This window comes from Sebastes umbrosus, chromosome 20 (genome assembly GCF_015220745.1).
Source record: "Sebastes umbrosus isolate fSebUmb1 chromosome 20, fSebUmb1.pri, whole genome shotgun sequence".
NCBI lineage: Eukaryota > Metazoa > Chordata > Actinopteri > Perciformes > Sebastidae > Sebastes > Sebastes umbrosus.
In genome coordinates, this window is record NC_051288.1 from 12856748 (window position 1) to 12877286 (window position 20539).

The 20539-nt window shown below is 37.1% G+C and overlaps 1 protein-coding gene across 5 annotated transcripts in view; it reads right to left on the reverse strand.

Annotated features, from left to right (window-relative positions):
* Positions 1 to 5068: 5068 nt before the first annotated feature.
* The window catches only part of LOC119478960 (potassium voltage-gated channel subfamily C member 1-like), a 60475-nt gene continuing 45004 nt past the window's right edge, over positions 5069 to 20539 (reverse strand). For 3 of the 5 annotated variants that reach the window (XM_037754058.1, XM_037754060.1, XM_037754063.1), the window contains one exon: positions 5069 to 10193. Coding sequence is in view for 2 of the 5 variants with exons in the window: in XM_037754063.1 (XP_037609991.1) it covers positions 10180 to 10193 (14 nt within the window). In the remaining 3 variants the exon portion in view is untranslated. Of the gene's footprint in view, positions 17232 to 20539 lie in introns of all 5 variants that reach the window. The other 2 variants (XM_037754057.1, XM_037754061.1) reach the window with 2 other exon arrangements.

The following is a 20539-nucleotide window of genomic DNA, read 5'->3' on the forward strand; positions in this document are numbered from 1 at the left end:
TCTCTGCTAGATCCCTCCGACCCCTCCCCGTCCTTTCCCTCCATTTTAGCTATGAGGCAACCTTCAACCTCCCTATCAAATGTCACCTCTGCATGGCACTGCACGGTGTCACCCCCCTCTAACAAGCATGTTAGTCTGACTGACAGAGGTCCCTCACTGTTCCTCATTTACGCAAACGTATTTGAGTTGATTGTGTATTATTTAAAAACAAAAGACAGTTGAACTCTAGTGATAGTCATAGAAAAAACATACATAACATATAAACTTTTTTTCTCTTGATAAGCACAAAAAATCCTTAATGTTTGATTACTACGTTGAATTGCTAATTTTGCTAAATGACATACGGATCAGTTGAAATTGCTTTGCATTGAGGGATTTATACTGGCCTGGTTTGGGGTATGTTGGTTATTTAAATGCCCTTTTTCTTGCACTTTTTAGATTTCCCAAACTATATAATATGCGTTTTCTACATCAAATCACAAACCCATGGTAACATGATATTGTGTTCAGACAATTCAAGAATGTGTTTACATTTAGGCCGATGTTCACAGAACTTAGGGTTGATGATCTTGAGAAACTAGCAAGAGTACGATAGATTTTAAAAATGATCCCACTGAAAAACCAAGCCCAGTGTTGCAGCACTAGTTGCTAACTGGCTCCAAAAGTACCTAAATCTAGCAAGAAATTCAGGCCGAATGAAATGATTGGAAGAGTTTATCACAGTCCAGCGACAGCCACAGATACCAGATTTTTTTCTTTTTTTTGTCAGAGCATTTGATTTATTGAGAATTTCAACTAATATAACAAACATCTTTCTAAAATCTTTACCAACCCTACCTTTAATGGGACTATTTGTAACTTTTTAAGCGTATAAATATAGCGGGTCGCCACACATGCGCGCTCGCATATGCGCGTTCGCGTGTGGCCGCTGCCTCTCCTCCTCTGCCTGCCTGCCTTCACTCAGAGAGCGCGCGCGTTCTCAGCTCGCTCCACCTCTAGACGTGAACGCGCGCTCACTACACACTGCAGAAGAGTTAGTTTAGCTCTGAGAATATCTAGTGAATCACAGTGGACGTTTTTGCAGAAATAAATGCTGCAGCTCCTTCAGACCAACAGAGGTTTCCCGTGTCTTGTGAAGTGACGGAGCTCCTCAGCTAGTAACGTTATCATCTCGTTACCGACCGGGTGCCTGTGTCTCCTCTGCTCTCTCCGGCTGCGGGCGGAGAGAGCAGGGAGACACGCTGCAGAGCCCCGCTGCATCAGCCTGCGCTGAGGCAGTAAAAGCCAACACTAAGATCAGATCTAAATCATGTTCATGGAGAGACTTTCATCTGGTCAGCTAACATTACTGCCAAGCAGCTGAAATATAGAGTGATATTGTGGTTTTAGCTGACGTGTGTTGCCTCACTGTTTTGAGCGATGCTCGTTCAGGTATATTTAGAGCGAGCAGGCGTGAGCCCGATGCTGACTTTCGTTGATTTCACGGCCACAGGTGTCGCTGTTAAGAAGCATTTCTGAAAGTTACAAATAGTCCCTTTAATATAGTATAAGATAAAAGAAAAAAAAAGAAAATGACTTCCCTTTTTTGTGGAAGTGACTCTGTGTCTACAATATGCCTACATGTAAAGCAAGTAGGTAATTAAGTTCAAGTTTCTAACTCCCCAAAAAGGACATAATGTGACAACACATTTTCAACTTGCCTTCTCTCTTAAAATAACAGAAACCCAGATTGGGTTATGTCATCAAACAATATATTTTGCAAACCAATATAATATATGACAAATCTATCATTAACTAATAGGCTAAATATAACAGAATTTGCAACTGTACCCTCATTTTGAAGGCAGGTAATTCCAAACTAGATGATTCAGTGAAGATTAGTTTGCCTCCAACCTTTTGGTGTGTCAACTCAAACAAGCAATTGGGGTGAAAGTAGCCAATCAGAATGCTCAAAGGTGAGTTAATGACGCCCACTGTGACTTGATTGACAACCTTTTTATCCAATGGAGCACTGACACTAACCTGCATGCGCATGTGAAGCAAACCTTGGCTTGCTAGTTTTTCACTAGATATCATTGCATGCTATCTGTTAAAAAGAGTTTGCACACAGTGACAGCAGAGTTTGACAGTGTGTTTTTTTTTGTAAATTTCTGACCTTTCTTTGGTTGTCTCATTGAAAACCATCATGGCAAACAACTGCATGTCCTTGTCACAAGTTTTTAAGGATATTTGTTAGTTTTAGAGAGCAACAGAGGCCCATGGAGCATTGACATTTGTAGTAGTGATGGCGAGATGAAGCTCCATGAAACTCTCCAGCAAATTGATTCGCAAAAGGGTTCATTTCACGAGGCTTCATCTGAGCTTCATGTGCTCGCCTGCACTCACCGAAGTTGAGCCAATCGCAATGCACGACCGCAGCTTCAGTTACACTGCACATGTGTCATACCCCATACCCCAAGACCCATGCCCGCTTGTGACCCAGCCTCCTTTCTATAGCCCTTTTATTACGCTACACACGTTCCGAAGCCTCGGCACACAACACCACTAATTTGTAGTAGGCTAATATGCCATTCTTTGGATCATGTAGATAGTTGTATCATGTAGGCTACGCATGTTTTACAATGTCAGGGACAAAGTTATAGGCTACAAATGGACAATATAAATTGAATATCCCTCCTTTTGTGGGTTTAGGTTGTGACAAACACGTTAGTCATCAACCTTGAGAGATTATCTATAGGAAATATTCCACTAAACTTTGTTAAAATATGATTCAAGCTGTTACATTTAATGACACAACTGTCTTCTGCAGTTTAACCTTTTGACTTTACGATATAAAACGGAGAAAAAAACAATACAAAAGGCATTTTTTTTTGTAATGTCTCAAGAAATGTAATCACCTGGTTGTGTCACATTGCATAGCACTTTCTTAATAATAATATTTTAATATATATATTTTTTTTTTAATTGAAGGATGGTACTTCAGTTCATTCAATAAAACAAGAAATAACATGACAAAAACAACCAAATAAATAAAGACTAAATGAACCAATCAGATTTACTGTTATTAGTCATCATCCATCTGAACCTATTCCAAAGCAGACATTACTGTGTATTACCAGCAGAGGGAGGTGAAGTTTTGGCACAGAGGAGGAAAAACTGAAGGAGGCCTCTGCCGACATTTCCTCATAGCTGCCTTCACTCACAGAAAAAAAAACACACTGCTCACTGGGCTGCTACATTACATCCCCATCTGATGGCATATCATGTCATCAAATGATGTAACTCAGACAGACTTACTATGAGTCTGAAGTCCCTTTGTGTAAACACGCTTATAAAGCAATAAGCTTGAGCATAATCTGGACACATGATAAATCAACAATGTATGAATATCAAGTATTTGCAGTAAGGAATTCTTCTAGTTTTTTTCCAGGGGTGTAAATGATGTACAAATCAACCACAAAATGACACTCCATAGAAATGTGCTGTTATTTTTAGCGTTGTGCATCATAATCTCGGATAAGGGAACACTGTGACAGAGAAGTAGGTGCTTCTGGTTCTGTGAAATGGCTTTAAAGTCTTTAGCTTTTCGTGCAGTTATGCGGAGCCATCATGACACCTTGTGACTCCCATGAGATGGCTGCACATACCACCACAGATTCATCACCACGTTTCAAACAGACAGTGGGTATCCGTGAGTAGAAAATAGGTGAGTCATCAGATCACATTGCTATTCCTTACACCAGCTTGTGGTACGTTCTCCAAACAGCAGATTATTAAGTAATCTTGTTCCACTGTGCAGGTGTCCTTTTTAAAAGATCTTAATTGTCCACTTTTCTAATACTTTGATTTCCCCTTGCTTATAATGTGTCTGTGATATGTCATAAAGGATTCAGAAAACGTTATCCTAACACTGCTAACCGCCATTCTAGTTGATGACTCACATGTAGCTGCTTTTGTTTTTTTAGTTATTTCAAGATTACAGCGACACATTTTATTTTGTTGCTAATTTTCACAAAATCTTACAATCTCTGTTATCGGCAACAAGAACAGAATTATTCCGTAAATCAGTTAAAGGTCCCATATCGTGCTCATTTTCAGGTTCATACTTGTATTTTGTGATTCTACTAGAACATGTTTACATGCTGTAATTTTCAAAAAAAACTTTATTCTCCTCATACTGTCGGCCTGAATATGCCTGTATTTACCCTCTGTCTGAAACGCTCCGTTTTAGTGCATTTCAACGGAATTGCGACGAAATTTCAACATAATTGCGTTGCTAGGCAACAGCTTGGGTCCATGTGTACTTCCTGTGAGCTGATGTCATTCACATACACTGCAACAGGAAATAAACTGGGACACATTTAGAATGTTAACGTTTAAAACCATGTGATGATCTAAATATTGTATATTTGTGACATCACAAATGGACAGAAATCCTGACAGCTTGTTTCATATGCAGAGTTTCTGAATACGGGCTGTGTGTATTTCCCTGTGGATTGAGCGTTTCGATACTTTCATAGTATTTATATAGAACTTAAGCCTGCTTTATAATAAAGAAACATGAAAATCTCACTTTTTTTATAATATGGGACCTTTAAGAAATATTACCCTATGATTCTAACATGTTGGTGTCCACTTTCACGGATATCAGAATTTAAAGTTACAGTTTTCCGATATCGAGCCAGGAAAACAGCGCTTGCATTACCTCATCATTCTCAAATATCACGTCACAGTTACAGTTGACCTCCAAAAATTATAGATTACAGTTATATGACATCTTTAGAATAGCTTAATGCAACGGTCACTAGCTGAAAAAGAAACTTCTCGGAAATGCTGGCATCAAAATATCCTTTAACTTCCAGTCGCAAATCTAATGTGTCATCCTTCAGCTTCTTGGAAGACTTTGGATTTTCTTTGTGTCCACACTTCAAGCCAGATTATATCAATCACAGTATTGTGGTATCCTGTTCCTGACAGGCTGATGAATAGCGTCAACTGTGACAGTCGGTACAGAAGTCGGTATGCTTAGGAGCACACATTTCATCAGTTAGACAAACTGACACGCCAGTGATGTCACTTTTTCATTTATTTTAAGTTCATTTCAATGATTTTTAAGCAATTTTTAATGTCTCTGAAAAAGCATCTCATGAGTGTTAATCAGTTGTTCATTCAAGCTGCTATGGAGATTGGTTCACATTAGATCGCATTGACATTCATACATTTTTAAGTCTCAATAGTAGAAATATGTTCAATTATGACACTTTATTGATATGTTTCTATTTTTTCTTCAAAATATAAAAAGATAGATCATGAACATTCCATTGAAATATACTTTGTACAGTTCTTGATGAGTTGTTCTTTGTGTCCCAACATTTCAAAAATAAAATCCGGCATAAGTCACAACCAGATACTCCAGTGACCACCTCTTCTCCCCATTCACTCTCCTACTAAGACCGCAGTACAATGGACTGGTACCTAAGTCTGTTTTATACAATTTGATGGCATGTAAAATGAACATACATCTTTTATCTTTGGAATGCTTACGTAAATGCGTGATAATAGCCTGTAATACTTAGATGTATGTATATCGGTATGTGGTGCTTGTCACATTATCTCTAATTAAAATAACATTTTGAATATATAAGAAAAAAATCTATTCAGCATGATAACATTTCCTCTAAAACAACTCTGGTTTTATCACTTTGCAAAATAAAATATTTTTTTTTTTAGATTAGTGTGATTGCTAAGTCACTTTATGGAAAGCCATAAAGCCACTACACATGTGGTTGCAATCATCTGAACTGATGACAGAACATCTGTGTCTCAGGGAGCATACAGTTAAGTGTCGATCAGTGGCATTCGTGGTGCAGATTGCATACAGTGTCCTCAATTAAGAAAAAACATATTGAACAGAAACAGGCACATAAAGAAAACAAATCAGATATCATAGAGGATGCGTCAACCGAGGACCACATAACACCTTCCAAACACCTGGAGAGGACATGTCATAATATTGTCACAACACATAGTAGCCGTTAAGTTAACAGTGGCACCTACTTACCATGTAAAGCATTTTTTGTTATTTTGGTTATGTGAGTGTTAACACAGGAATGCTTTTAACATTTTATAACAGATTAGAAAATAAAACAGACTTAGCACTATCGACATTGTAACTCATTCTGTTCAACATGACTAAATCAAATGGCAGTATTACGCGATAGAAAAGGAAAGACATCTTTTGGCAGAGCAGTCACGATGTAGAGAATGAAGGAAATGGCAAAATAATAAGGAAAGAAAAAAAAAAGAGATAGTACTCGGCCATGAAAACACAGAAAAACAGCCGGGGTGAAGCACAAAGTTTTTGCAAAGTGTGCACACCATTGCTAGAAGTTCCCCTCTGAAATATTCATAAACATCTTTGTGACCACCGAAGTCATACAGAGTTGCTTAATGCCTTCCAAAAATGGGAACTGAAATCGGGAGCTTTAAAAAGATAAAGGGACCGAAACAAAAAATCCCACGGACCATTTTTGCAAATAGACAGAAGCTCTATAGAACCTGTAAAACCCTTTGAATAGTCTATGTTGTCTACATCACACGATATTCTGGTGAGCCTCCAACTGTAATGTTCTGGGAATGGACAGAGGACCATTCAGCTGCCTGAGCTGAGCCCTGGACCAGCAGGGCCTGAAACTCACTTCAAATACCGAACCAAGGATGAGGTGCTTGGCGAGCACTCAACAATGAGATGCTTTTTTTTTTTTTTTTTTTTTATACATCAATCTCTCCACGGTGGACACTGGTATCTCTCATCCTCTCTTTCTCGCAGTAACTAATAAAGTACTTCACTGACATCATTTTGGAAGCTCTGGGTCTCTTTGATTGGTGCTCACGTGACTGTGTTGTGTGCTGTAATGAGCTGCCAACTTAGCCAGCTGGATGACGGTAACTCCGCGGGTAATGACGAATGCAAAGACCTGACCATCTAAAAAACGAAAAAAACAAAGACGAGCTACCTCTACACACTCATGCTGACACTGCGAGTGCGAGTAGTTTTCAGTTGCCTCTCGAAGGAAGACGTTTCTGCTCTACGACACGGCACAGTGTTCATAGTTATCAGGACTGGGATTCATGACAAACAATGACGGGAGGCTGAGGGGATATGTCAAGACTCTGTTCCCCACTCGAGAGATTATCAAGTCATAATGCATGCGTTTTTTACACATCACGGTGAGGTGTTCACATTATCGTTATCTATATACTAGAATTTATTATGTTAGAAAGAAAACACCTACGTCCACACACACCATCGACACACCTGAGTCCTTTAAACCACACGCAAACTTTGGAATGGCAGTTGGTTCCATGCAAACCTGAAATCTCTCTTGATTGTTCGCCAGTTTCTTTCATAGTCTGTTATTGGTCTTTATTGGATAACCTGCACATGTACTCCCATTTTTCTACTTAGGACTAGTGGAACAGAACTGCCTATCCCAGCGAAATCCTGCCATGGGGACATCCAAGGCCTTTACTAATCTCTTTAACACGGAGGCGTCAGGGATACTCTCGAGGTTTCTCCGTTTGCCCTGCTACAATCATGTGACAACTCTTGTATTATTGCCAAAGAAAAAAAGCAAACTATGAGTACTAAACAAGCAGTCAAAGTTGTGATATGGAGAGCTGTTGTTTTAGAACTGCTGCTGTTGCTGCTGCTGCTACGGTAGTTGTGCAAATGATTCAAGGAGGAAAACATGGAATTTAACAACAAACAACCTTTGCGCAAATGCTATTGTTTGGCAAAGTCTCGAATGATCGCCGTTGATTGGATGGTTAGAAAATATACTGCTCGATGCATAACAAAGTAAAACTATGGCAGTGGTCGAAAAACACTGGAATGAGGGATGTAGGGCAGTAGTAGCAGAGAGATTTCATCAAACAAAACATAGTTCAGGGTGTACTTTGCAAACATACATGTTTCAATATTCACATTTTTTTTACTTTTCAAAACAAAATATAGCTCTTCTCTTTCATTATAATCTTTTTTAAAACATTAATTGCATATAACATTTTTTTAATTCATTTTATATATACTTTTTTTTGTATCTCTAGCACCCTTGTCTTCAACTAAGGGCTTGCAGAAAAGACAGTCATGCAAACTAGTCATGCTGGTAAACAAAGTTACAAAAATGCATTATCTTTTTTTTTTTCATTTGTTTATCTCAGCGTCCGTCCTTTTGTCATCCCCATGTCTTTATAGGCAAGAGTCTGTAATTGCTCATTGTCTTTCAAAGAAAAAAAAAGTCCCGGTGCTTGTGGGGGAAATAACTTCGCCCACTAACCATAACAAAATCTTCACTTCCCATCTTTTTTTCCCTAGGACTTTGACTCCATTTCATGATGCCAAATTTTCTATTAACATTTGCATCTGATTTTTTTTTTTTTCTTTCGTTTCTTCCATTCTGGACTTTTTTCTGCTCAGAAACTTCCTCCGAAAGCCATGGATAGTTGATTTGTTTATCAAAATATAGATTTGTTCTCTTTGTACACTTCCGCTCTTGGTCCATTTCTACTCATTTTCCCATTTGCCTAAGGGCTCCCCTGATGGGCCATCCTTATCTTGACATCGACTCGCCTGAGAAGCAAGTCGTCGGCAGCAAGAGGGACAAGAGAGAGATGGGGCAGTATTCATCTGGAGGTTCTTGAACCTAATTGGCAGTGTCGGCCTTTGTGATAGGAGTAGCGTTTATCTGATTGGTCCCTTTCGAAATGATCATTTCCAGCTAATGGACAGTTCTATATGACGTAAAAAGTGTCCTTGTGGCAGGGGTGTCCTTTTCGTTGTAATTTAGGCAGGCTAATATCCCTCGGTATGAAGAATAACAATTGTCTCTAGGACTTCTGGTCCTTGAGTCAGTCTTTTTGCTCCTCATGACTGTGGCAGTCAGACATGGGGAAAATATTTAAATGTGCATATAAGAATGAGATGTGGCAGTTAAAGTACTTTTAGAGGAATGTGTTTGTAGCAAACGGGAGGCAATGGGCAGTGTAAGGACGAGTACAAGCCTCATCCTAATTGGAATAATCCTCCTAATCTACTTTACATTACAGAAGGTCATCCAGCAAGTGCTTGCTACAGGACCTTTGGTACCCCACATAGACTTTTCGGGCAAGCCCATTTCAGTACATGAGAGATAAAGAGAAGTCTTTACCCACCATTTTCTTATGGTGAATGTGTCACGTGGGTCTAAATGTACAGTACACGACCTGTTTGAGCTGATGCTACATGTGCTTCGTTTGATCAACTTCATAGTTAGTGCTGTTTTTGATTATCTCAGTACTTGTGAAGAGGGCAGTGTTTCAGTCTGATAGAAGTGAATGGAAGACATAAGTTTAGTGGCAAACATGCTATACAAGTGCTAAACTTGAACGAGGGATTATGGGTAAATACTGTGCATTTGTGATTAATTTGCACTGTTTGTATCTAGTGCACCTTTTTTTGTTTTTGGAATGTTTTGTGTTTTAGACCAATCCTTTGTCTCTCATGTACTCGGTTTCTTTTTTTCTTCTTCACTGGACAGGAACCTAAGAGGAAAATGACATCTAAAAGATCCATTGAATGCATAAATTCCTCTCTCTCTTCCAACTGTCGATGGATTAAGTCAAGTTATTTCCCAGCCAACAAATGCTACAATATGTTAGCAGAGATGCTACATTGTTCATTCAGTCCTTTGTGAAGACAAGTGTTTTTTTTTTTTTTCGGAAACGTGTGAAGTTGCTCAGTTGTTCAGCACTGTAGGCGGTACTGAGTTGGTCATCATACAAGATGGCGAGTACAATGATGTCATCTGGAATGTGTAATCAGGAGTCCTTTTCTCTCCCAAAAAGTGTGTCAGTGCTATGCTCAGTCAGTTTGCCGAAAAAAAGGAAGAAGAAGAAAAAAAAAAAGTCAATCAGACAGTTGTCAAAAAATGTGGTTGGAGTTCCAAGAGGCTGCTTTGGTAACAACGTGAGGAGCAGACCATGTGATTTTTAAATTCATGATTAACCTCTGGTCTCTCTCTTGTCACCCCACAGATCTCCTTTAAACTGTCCATCCTTGCACACTCTGTTGCTTACGTGGCTCCCGCCGTAAATTTGTGTTTACCGGTTACTGACTCCTCATTAGAGAGAAGGCGAACGCTAGAAACTTAACACTGTGAAGACAAAAACAGAAAGCCATTAATATTAAGTTCACAGAGAATAAACTGAATTTGTAATAAATCATGTTCAAGTGAAATTTTTGTAACATTACGAGTAAGCACTTGATTGGTTTATAAAAGTGCTCAACTAATATAAACCAATCTCATATTTGGAATTTGCCAATTACACAGTTTTCCACAATAACACAGTGTCACTAACATTATGTACAATAGGGAATCATGGATTACCATTACCTGTAAACTGCTGGTTAACTGTGCATGTCAGAATGAAGTGCACACATTTAAACTGTAATGACAACTCTACAGAATACAGCTACAACAACAGGCTATCTCCAACATACAGACACAACGTTGGCACATTCTTGAATAACAAAAATCGAGAAATGGTGACAATAAAACTGGTGGCTGACAATATTAGAAAAACAAACAGTAGACTGAATGAAACAAGCTGCCAGCCAACTGACCAGCACCATGCTCCCCACTCTGCCAAATCATCATCTTTACAGGAGTGAATTATGTACAGAGAAGTTTGAACAAGATTAGGCGATAGGCAGATGATGACCAGTTATTCGTTAATGTGTGTATGTGTGTTGGTGACTGTGTGTGTGTGTGTGTGCAAACATTTTCATTTGAATGATATGTACAAAAACACATTTTTGACAGATGGACACATACAAACATACTTTTTTTCACATTGTAAAGAAGTAGTGGAATTACACCATTTCAGGAGGCTTAACCCCCAACGTAAGCTACACATCACGCAAACACAGGTGCAAATTCAAGAAGATGTTTGTTAACAACAGTAGGTTGAGCATTTTCTAATTCTTTCCCTACAGTTATGGCAAACAATTCTTGTATCACATGTGCTGGCATCACGCATTATTTACCGGGAGATTAAACACTTCTGTTGTGGTCTCACCAGCAAACATCAACCCAATACAAACATTATCCTTTATTGCAGCCGCATTAGCTCTTCGTCTGCTCTTCGTTTCACCCTCTTCCTCTGTCAATTCCCACTGTATAGTTGCAGTTTTCTCCAGAGAAAAGCTATTAGTGAGACACAGTTCATATTTTCTAAAGACCAGTTGTATGGTAGATGTTAGGGATTTAGTGGATAAAACCAGTGGCTCCCAACCTGGGGTCTGGGCCCTCCTTAGGGGGGGCGCGCCAGATTTGTCTGCTCTGAGGTGGCCAAAATTAGATTTGCTCATTTATAACTAAAATCATAAAACACGTAGTATACAAAAGTCTGGATATAAAACTATTTTAAAAGATATATATTTTTTTGATGCTTAGTAGCAAAAACTAACAACATATTCTGCTTCAACCCACATTTGTTGGAGTGTAGCCTTTCAAAAACAACATTTTCACTGTGGTCAAAAAGCTATTTGCTGCACACAAAGGGAGGCATGCACCTGTATTAATGGGGCGGTCTATCAGCAATCTAACAACCCCATAAATTACATTTATTTAACCACAATAAAAAAAGAAACAATGTTATTTACCAAAGATGTCTGTTTACAGAATCTCAAGAATCTAGAAGTGCCATATTTATAAATTCCTGTGTATTATATACCTTCTTCGGTGCTACACTTTTCACTAAATCGTGCACATGTTCACACGTCTAAAGATGTTTGTTTGGACACAAACCAGACTTTTCTGTCTTTTCTTCTGGCACCAGTGACATCCTGAAATGGCGCCAAAGCAGCTTTTGTGTTGTTACGCACAGTCATTATGCACTGGTGCTGTAAATCATCACAGCTTATTGATCGATGATACTAGTAGGTCAAAGTCAAAGGAATAGTCCCACTTCTTGGTGAACTTCTTTGATCAATGCAATTTGCTTAAAGAGAATTGATACCTCAGTGTGCCCGGCACTACATTAGTTTGCTACATGCCATGACAATCATATAGCACTTATTTAGTGGATAGAAAATGCCATATTATGCACCATAGTAACAGACACACAGTGGTTTAACTGGTGTCAATCTCATTGCACAAATCAAAGTTGATCAAATAGCATTTTCTCCCCATCGTCTCACAAATTAAACGACTGTACTTACAGTAAAACAGCTTTTACTGTAGTATTCCTAATCTTACTTACGACAGAGTATAGGGCCACATTGAGGAAAAAAAATGTCTGAGATTTCGAGAATAAAGTCATAATATTACAAGAAAGAAGTCGTAATGAGGATAAAGTCATACTATATTCAAGAAAAAAAAGTTGTAATATTACGAGAATTAAGTCATTACATAAATTTCCCCTCGGTCCGTGTAATATTATGACTTTATTCTCATAATACTACGACTTTTTTCTCTTAAACTAATGACTTTATTCTCATATTACATCTTTTTTTCTTGTAAACGTATGACTTTATTCTCATAATATTACGACTTTGTCTCATAAATCGATCGCTTTATTCTCGAAATCTCAGATTTATTTTTTTTTTCCTCAATGTGGCCCTAATTCTCCATCATACTTACTAAATCCAAATATTATAGTGAAACAGTCTCTGCATTTTGTTCTCAAAGCTGCACATACCACATGTACCATACATACATGCCTTTCAGGATACATTAGCAACAATCATTGACATATTTACATGTACTTTACATTTATATTCAATAGAATACAGTGCTTTGGGCCCATGTAGGACCAAATATCATGTGTAAATGGTACAGTAAAATAATACACAAACATACTTTGTGTGTATACATAACCAGAAAGCCAGGTTAAGTGGTGTAGTTAGGTTAGTTTGGCACTTCACTGAGTATCGCAGGATAAAACGTTTCTGATGATATACATTAAATCATTCTGTTTTTTATGAAACTTCCTGCCCCAAACTCACAAAGTATACATAGATGTATTAATTCTGTATGACTTTAATGTATTCACATGTGTAGATACAGATATGTACATATTCAATAATAACCACTGACCTATTAAGCATTGCTTGGAAGGTTTAGCTAGTTAAATCTAGCTAGTTTGCTTGAACTCCTAAATTGGCATAAGGGCCTACAGGGGGCCTCATAGAGGCACTTAAAACATCTGCCTGTTTTGTTTACTTAAACAATGTGTACGTCAGAGTGTCCTAGGTGATTTGCATGGGCCACTACTATGTGATATGACTCTCTAAAGCTCAACAAAACCACAATTATGACATTCCTCAGCTCAATTTAGATACATTACAAATCAAATATGAACAATTACAGTACTTCTGTAGTCATAAATGTTAAAATTAAGGTAGGGTGTGAGATGATATTTCTCTCACCCATTTTCAGTCAATTGTGGTGTCAAAGAAAAACATTTCATATATATATATATATATATATAAAAATATAAGACGGATGGACATTTTCCTTGACTGTAACAGAAAATGTGCATACCAAATAAAGTGGCATACCATTATAATTCAAAGTATCGCAAATTCTGACATCCACATTGTGGAGTCATGTTAAGATTAAACAGTATGCATGTGCGCTTAAAAGGTTTCATGAGGTTTTGTGCACTGAGAGAAGTGATGCTAGCAAAAATTACAGATTAGCTTTTGAGAACTGAACCCAGTCCAATGAACGTATATCATTACATCTTCATTAAATCAATTTAAAAACGTACTATCCCAGAGTTTCCCCACCTTCCCTAAGTTCAAGTTGACATTATACATTAAGGAGCTGCTGTCAAAAAGTGCTTGGAATTCACCGGAGAAACAATGCTCTGCATGCTGTTTCAGATATTTTCAGACGACACTAAATTTGTCATTTTTTTTAACATCATAATGGTGAAATGTAACAATAATGAGTATAAGCACGACGTCGGTCTGAAAATATGTGCGATGGCCTTCAAAAACCCGTATCAGACGAAACCAGGCAAGAATTACTTCTTGCAGTGACTGTATGGTAGCATCTATTGTAAATGAGACAACTTTTACAAACCTCTCCAACTCCAGTCGACAACAGATTCATGATGTTATAGCTTTCATCCTGAATCATAATACTGCATATCTAAGTTCTCAAAGATGAGGGGTCTGGAAGCACATGAATTTTTAGACAAAATGGCAATCGGGACCATCGATTATGACAATAAGAATATCAGGACCTGACTCTCTACACAAGTAAATACTCTAAATACTCTCCCTTTAAACCTGAAAAAAATTCTAAAGCACTTACAGTTTTTCCTCGTGATTTCAGCCTCACTACGTTTCTGTTTGTTAAAGAACTTAAGGACAGTTAAATACAACATATTTTTCAACAAATGTTATTTTAGACAATCAGTGGTACAGAAAAGTCATTCCTTACAATGAAATACACATTACCAGTACAAGTGAAAAAAATATAAAACCATTACAAAACTGAAACAATTAAAAAATGGCAGCAACAACATCAAAAAGTTTAAATGACCAGTAACATTGACTTGAAATAAAACAAGACAAATGGCTCATGATGTCATTGTAATACTTCTTGGAACAGTTAAATCAAAGATAATAAGTAGACTGCCTACAAAGTCTGTGCATTTTTTTTAAGATAAAAAATAGATCTGCATATTTACATATGTATGTGCACAGCATGTTTTCCAGCATTAAAATAATATTGCATGTTTATTGCATATGTGAATGTGATATTATTTTTTTTTATCTTTTTTTGCTCAACGTTTAACATTTTCATGAGTATTGCAATCATTAACAAAAATAAAAGCTTTAAATTGCCTAAAAGAGATTCGTTATTTTAAATTATTGAGGGAATGGTATATTGTGACCACTGTCATATTTTTTCAAAGATTAACCAACAGATTGCATTTCGTCGTTTTAATTTATATAATTTTTTAAACAAACATTTGAACAAAACACAAAAAAATGATGGAAAAAATATAATTAAAAAATCAAACAGTGAAGCTGTGAAACAGATATTTAGAAAAGCTGAACATCCTTAGTTAGAGACATTATATCGGGTAGTCTCACATGTTCAATTTATGAATTTGTTGTAATATGGTCTGAGTCTTATCCCAACATGCAAACTTTAAAGGTTAGTAATAACAATGAAGTTAGTAAAGTGCTTGTATTTGTTTTAAGTATATCATTAATTATGTGGTCATCCATATCTGACTTTATAAGTATATTTGTTTCATATTTTTAAGTAGCTTTCTTATTACATTGCATTTAGATTTCTTTGAAAAATTGTACGCCCACATAAGTATATATTTCATTTTCATAACTGTCCTGATTAGCATTTCTATTCTTCACTCAGTCATATAGTACATCATCAAATAGAAATTATTAATTGAGGACGTGATCGCTTAATTGTGCTATTTTGAAGACTGTCTGGGAGACAAAACACAGTTGAGATCCTCTGCTGACCTAACAATGTCAACCAGTTTCAAATGCTAAAAACGCCCTAAACCCTGATACATTACGACCCATCTGCCGTCATGAGAACAGAAACAACTGGGTTGATAAGGTCTATATGTGCTAGTGTGAAGCACCAACATTAAATGACATTAAGTCATTCAGTTTTACTAACAACCAGCTTTGCATATTCGCAAACTAGCTTGTCAGAAAACTAATGCACGTGAACAAAAACAAAGACTTTGAGTGCTTAATTTTCCAACTCATAAAATCACATTTTGTTGAACCCACAGCCATTGGTGTGACTTATTAGCTAAGGCCAGTAGTAAGTAACAAGCTAGCGCTAGCTCGGCTACCTCCATCGATCACATGACCCTCGTCTTACACATTATAATGGCCGCTACACGACGCCGTCTCCCAATTCCAACTAACCTCATCCTGCTACCCGCCTTGTTAAACTAAACTCTTGTCAACAACTAAACTCGTGCTACATTATTTGCTAATCTGGCAGATTTGCTACATAACCATTGAGACAAATAAATAAAACATTTTCGTAAATTATTTTTTATACATTTTGGGGGGCAATATTTTTGTTTTGGAATATGATTGTTATAATTGCATATGATGCATAAGCTGATGATAAATATATAGAAATGTATTAGACAACATGCTTGCAACTGCTGAAGAAAGTGACTGAGTAAACCTTTAACTGTACACTGGAAGGTAGCAATTGCATACATGGGATCCTAACGGTAATAAAATAAACTACAATTTTTAAGTCATGTTAGGCCGCACAATTGAGATAGCTCTTATGGTACAATACTTATTTTCTTTTAATCTAATTTTTTTTGTTTTCAATTGTTGACATCTCTTAGCTTTGCTGTGTAAACTATCAACATAAAGTGTCCGATGATGATGATATAAAATTAAATACTGAGACCTATAGAAGTCTGTCTTTTAGAGAGAATTACCCAAATGATGTCTATACGCTGTACATACATCAATATTCACAAAAGACAGAAAGTAGAAACCTTTTCAACATCAATCTAATCTATAAATGTATTTTTGTCTTTGGCTAAATGAACTGAAGTATCTTGTTTCATGGTCATTTCTCTGGACAGTGTTGTGAGCTTTTTGTTTGGTCCAGAACATTTAAAAAAAATGGATGTCCATCTACACACTCAATCCTACATTTTAAAATGTAACTGTGCACATTTTCATAATGTTTTTAATCTCCAATACTATCTTATTAACTAACCAATTTTTTTTTTTTTTTTTTACATTTCTTCTAATAATTTAAAATAATAGTGTACCTTTAAAGCTAGAATTTGTATTTGACCCCATCAGCTAACCTGATGCATACATCATAAACCATTGGATTCACAAGACAAGGGTCATTCTTTCTACATTCAAGTTAATTTCATGTTATTGCTATTGTTTTTGCACGGCGTACAATCCAAATGGAGGCTTCAACGCGATCAGTCCACAGCTAATCCACTGCATCTCTTATCATCCAATCATGAACATCCTTTTTTTTGCTACAAAATGGAGGGGATTGGGGAGCGACAGCGGCGCAGTGGTCCTGGGGCCTCATAGGTTTCAAAGGGAGGGCTAGTGATAGGAGCGAGCCGCAGTGACGACCCCGCCATTCCCGATATGTTACTGAGACTGCGAGATTTCTCGTAGCCCGTTGCTTTAAGAAAATAATTTTAATCATCGATCGATTCATTACATTATATTATGTGTTATTGTTTTGATATCATATGCAAATAAAATAAAAGGAAATCATAGTTGAAATGTTTTGGCATGTTATGACAAAATTTTGTTATGAAGGTTACATAGCATTGAAAACATGAACATGAGATGTTATAAGAAGAAATCGAAAAAGAAGCACATAAGTGGAGAGAATAAAATTAAGGATAAGAAAATGTTATCAAATCATAAAAAGACATAAAAAGGACAGACGGGAACACACACAGACAAGACAGACAAGACAAGACAAAACAAGAAAATGCGAGTTATGATATGTCTTTTTTTTTTCAAAACAGAAAAGCAAAAGATTCTTTGATATTAAGAGATTTAACACCTATAATAAGCCCATTGAATAAAACACCCAACATTTTATCACGTGAAGCGTAATGTTCAGGTGTTTTAGACAAACATTTGGCCACAACTATACAGTTTAACAGAAACACAAGTAGTAAATACTCAGATATCACTGATACAGTGTAGGAGTTGACCACATGAAGTTTTAGGTGAAAAAGCTTAGAGTAATAGCACTAATGAAGTTATGTAGAATAATTGCATTACACTTTATAAACAGTATAGTATAGTATTAGCTTTGGGTTCCTGTAAACTTCAAATGGCCAACACAAAAATGTCCTGCAACATTTAAAAACACTTCCTATCCCCCGGTAATAGCACCCTGTAATGGAGATCAGTTTACATTTTGTTTACAGTGGGAAATGACACAAGGTCCACTTGTGCAAGTGACTTTAAAGTGTAATAAACACTACTTGAACGTGTGTTTACAAAACCAATTTATGTAAGAAAATAACACATTGGCCTTTGTGTCCTTTCCCGCTGTATTTTTGGTGTGAAACACAGCATGCAGATGTTGAATTCCCCCTGTAGGAAGCAGCCACAGAGATGGTAGTGCTGTGCTGAGTGTTGCTGCATCAGGTGAAGTGTAAAACACCATTGGTAAGCAGCAGGTAATCTGCCCTAACAATGGCTAACTGACCCATAATGGATGGAGTTTTATAGTTTTATTAGGAATCTGTCACATTAAATGAAATTTTACTTTGATATTGTGCAATAAAACTGCAATGCCAAGTTTGTGTATATTTTTGTCAAACTCCAACCATCACAAGCCCACAGTCCGACAACAAAGAACACCCATTGCTACAGTACGACGCCCTTTGTGCCTTCCTGCTGAAATGGAAAAAAATATATTGGTGTGCACAGTGGCCACCACTCCACCTCTCTGGATTTACGCATCATTTGAGCCAACCATAAATAAAAGTCCTTTCTTTATTCTGACTAGCTCAGGCACATTAGTCGGATGGCAACTCGGTGAAATATTGATGATGCATTTTTTCATGGGGTTTCTTAGGCTGCATGTCCCGCAAAGATGTCTGAGAAGCTGTCTGGCCAATCTGTGGTGCCGCTTCAATCTCAAGTTTAGTTCCAAAAGTATTTTGCTCATATCACCCAAATGTATTGTGACAAATTGTCAGGTTGCATCAAACGGCAGCCGTTTTTGTGATGCTGAATCAGAGTCGATGGGCAACAACAGGAGGGAAAGAAAAAAACCCAACCTGTTTTTAAAGCAGAACTACAACAACGCTTGGTAGTGCAGACAAAAGGCTCTTAAAGCAAGAGGTTAAGTTAACATTATCTAATAAACCTTTCACTTGACCTAACTGAATAGCTAATTAAAGTTATAATCCTTAAGATTTCGTAAAATCAAACCCTGTTTTTGATGCTATTTATGATCTGCATTTTTCTTCAATAGCCATTGAATCTACTGCATGTATTCAGTAATGACCACTCTATATAGTAGTTTTAATTGTTAGTGGCGTACTCCGCCATTGCCTTCACGCACACGAGGGATTCACAGCAAACGGATGTATGCATGTAATCCATCTAAATTTTATCAAATTTATATCAGCCTCTCGCTCTCCGACACTGTGTCAGAGCAGCATTAAGTTTCTGCTAATGCAAACCGACTGCTGCTGTTCCACATTAAAAGTTGTGTCGCAGACACGTCTTGTTTCTGCCGTTAAAAATAAGTTATTTTCAAAGAATAAAAAAATATATAAAGGGTATGAAAAAACAGGCAACTAATTTACTATGTAGAAGTAAACTAGTAGTATTTACTTGTATATTAATTTAAATGTTATAGTAACGTCCCAACAGCTCATATGAGAGTTTTTCATTCAGCTGATATACTGTAAAGCTACAATTTGTTTTAGGTTAAATATTAAAGAGGAACTATTATGATCATTTGCAGGTGCATACTAGTATTTTGGGTTTCCACTAGAACATGTTTACATGCTTTATTGTTAAAAAAAAAAAAATGCTTTACTTTTTTACTTTTCTGAACTCGGGAACGGTGGCCTTGTGACTCAGAGGTAGTGAAACTAACTGAGCTAAGACCACCACAGGATGTTTATTGGCCAAAAGGAGAATTGACACAGGTCCCAAGGAGGAATTGAGAAATTAAATAATAATAATAATAATAATAGATTAAACTTAGATAGCACTTTTTAAAGATCTCAAAGACGAAATGATGTTGTTATGAGCTATGGAGAGGGGGGGGGGGAGGGTGAGGGCAATGTGGGGCCCAACGCCCTGGCTGCAAAGCTGCGCACGAACGTCCGAGTAAACTACGGACAAAGTAGAATCGTTTCATATTTTAAATACTTCTCATACATATACATATACATAAATATTTATCATATGTGTATGTATTTTTTATTTTTTAAGGTAAAAACCTGGCTCAGGAAAAAGAATATTTGCAGGTTGTTGTGATGAGGCAACATCGTAAGAAACACAGTGGCGTTGTTACACACGTTAGAACATGCAAGACGATGTAGGACACGTTTTACATACCGAGTACGATGACACACAGGAGGACACTGACACGTTTTCACACAAAAGGAGTTAATTGTAGCCTGTTGTACTGAGCCACTTAACATAATAATTGTCTACAACAGAAATTGGCAGTGACGAATAGTTTTGCGTGCAGAAACAACAGATATGTTGTGGTGGCCAGTGAGTGAATATTATAAAATTCGCAACAACAATCTATCCTAATCAATATCATAATCATGAATAGTAAACGATTGGGTAAATAAGGGCCCAAAAAGCTGCTCTGATTGGTCAGCTGGCCCACTCTGTTGTGATTGGTCGATTGAACCATACTCTTCGGACTCCGCTCCAGCTTCGCTCTAACTAGCTTTGTTTGAGGGCGTGCCAAACTAGCGTCTACGCAGG